This window comes from Mesitornis unicolor, unplaced genomic scaffold (genome assembly GCF_000695765.1).
Source record: "Mesitornis unicolor isolate BGI_N332 unplaced genomic scaffold, ASM69576v1 scaffold34882, whole genome shotgun sequence".
NCBI lineage: Eukaryota > Metazoa > Chordata > Aves > Mesitornithiformes > Mesitornithidae > Mesitornis > Mesitornis unicolor.
In genome coordinates this window covers 1-1736 of record NW_010170442.1, presented here as the reverse complement: position 1 = coordinate 1736, position 1736 = coordinate 1, and the positions used below count along the sequence as shown (strand labels likewise).

Sequence of the window (1736 nt, the reverse complement as noted above, 5' to 3'; positions counted from 1 at the left end):
GACTTCCACGATGGCGGTGGCGGTGTTGGTCAGGCCATTGCCCTCCTGGTCAGCAGCCTGGACGATCAGCGTGTAGTTGGGAGTGGTCTGAGAGCCAAAATCGTCGTGGTGAGGAAATCATCGTGGTGAGGGTCTGGCGTGTCCCCTCCTGCTCTTCTGCCCTTCTCCAGCCACAGCGTTCGCCGCTTGCCACCGTCCCCACCTCACGGTCCAGCCCGGTGCCGATGACGCTGATGACGCCCTTCTTGGGGTCGATGGTGAACATGCGCTCGCCACTGCTGGGCTCCTCGCTGAGGATGGAGTACCTGATGATGCCGTTGTTCATGTTGACCCCGTCATCTGCATCCGTGGCGTTCACGGTCATCACGGAGGTGCCTGGGTGCGGGGACAAGCCGAGGAGGTTTCAGTCGCGGCACAGAAGCCCCCGGACGCCTCGGCACGGCCCCAGCTCGGGGCTCTGCCCCATGGCTGCCCCTGTGCACCTGGCTTGGCGTTCTCCTCGATGTGGCCGACGAAGACTTGCTGGGTGAAGACGGGCCGGTTGTCGTTCTGGTCTGTCACCGTGATGATGATCTCCATGGGGTCCTCCACGGGCTGCCCGTTGGCTGACACCGCGTGGGAGAAGAGTTGCAAGGGCACAGTCAGCCCAGCCCCGACACGGGACCATCCCAGCCCCATCCTGAACCTGGGACGCTCCCCATCCCCATCCCAAACTCGGGACCCTCCCCTCCCCATCTCCATCCCAAACTCAGGACTGTCTCCTCCCCATCCCAAACCTAAGACCCTCCCTATCCCATCCCAAACCTAGCACTGTCTCGTCCCCATCCAAACCTGGGACCATCCCATCCCCATCCCGAACCCAGGGCAGTCCCCATACCCATCCCCAACCCAGGACCATCTCCATTGCATCCCGAACCTGGGACCATCACATCCCCATCCCAGGACTGTCCCCTCCCCATCCTGAACCCGGGTCTTTCCCCTCCCCATCCCAAACTTGGGACCATCCCATCCCCATCTCCATTCCCAACCTGGGACCATCCCATCCCCATTCCCATCCTGAGCCTGGGACTGTCCCCATCCGCATCCCAAACCCAGTCCCGTCCCCTCCCCACCCCATCCCCACTCACCACATATTTATCGATCTCCTCCCGGTCCAGCGGCTTCGTCACCTCCAGCCACCCCGTCTCCCGCTCGATGGTGAAGACGCCCACGGGGGGGGTGTTCGCCCCCTGCCCCGTGATGCTGTAGAAAACCCTGGTCTCTTTGTCCTTGTTGGATTTGATCTGTCAAGGGGGCAGAAGAGGGGTCAGAGGGGTCCTGGTGCTTGGGGACACCCCCTGCCTTCTACCCCATCCCCGTGGGGCCATGTACCTGCACCAGCTTTTTGGGGAAGGGCCCGCGCTCATTTTCAGGGCAGTTGATGGGGGGGATGACCCAGTCCCTCTTCTGCCGCCGGAGGCCATGGCCAGGCTGGGGGAAAATCCGCACCTCGGGTGCCGCATCCTGCAGGGTGAGTGGCTCTGCTCAGTGCCAGTTCACACCTCGCCATGGGGACAGGGGTGTGGTGACACCGGGCCGTGCTGTACCTGGCGGTGGTGGCTGTGGTGGGGATGGCGCGGCCGCCGGCGCAGGGTCACCCTGGCCGAGTGCTTCTTGCTGGTGCTGTCCCAGGTGTGGACGTTGAAGCTGATCTGGCGCCGCTGGAGCCGCAGGGGCCGCGTGGCCGAGACGATGCC

General features: G+C 63.9%; 1 protein-coding gene across 1 annotated transcript in view; it reads right to left on the bottom strand.

Moving 5' to 3' along the window:
• The window catches only part of LOC104536944 (cadherin-1-like), a gene marked incomplete at both ends in the record, with an annotated part of 3255 nt that extends 1522 nt beyond the window's left edge, over nucleotides 1–1733 (bottom strand). The window contains 6 exons of the mRNA XM_010179691.1: nucleotides 23–87; nucleotides 203–375; nucleotides 483–628; nucleotides 1129–1283; nucleotides 1372–1503; nucleotides 1587–1733. Of these exons, the coding sequence (XP_010177993.1) occupies nucleotides 23–87; nucleotides 203–375; nucleotides 483–628; nucleotides 1129–1283; nucleotides 1372–1503; nucleotides 1587–1733 (818 nt within the window). The remainder of the gene's footprint in view (nucleotides 1–22; nucleotides 88–202; nucleotides 376–482; nucleotides 629–1128; nucleotides 1284–1371; nucleotides 1504–1586) is intronic.
• Between the last annotated feature and the right edge of the window lie 3 nt (nucleotides 1734–1736).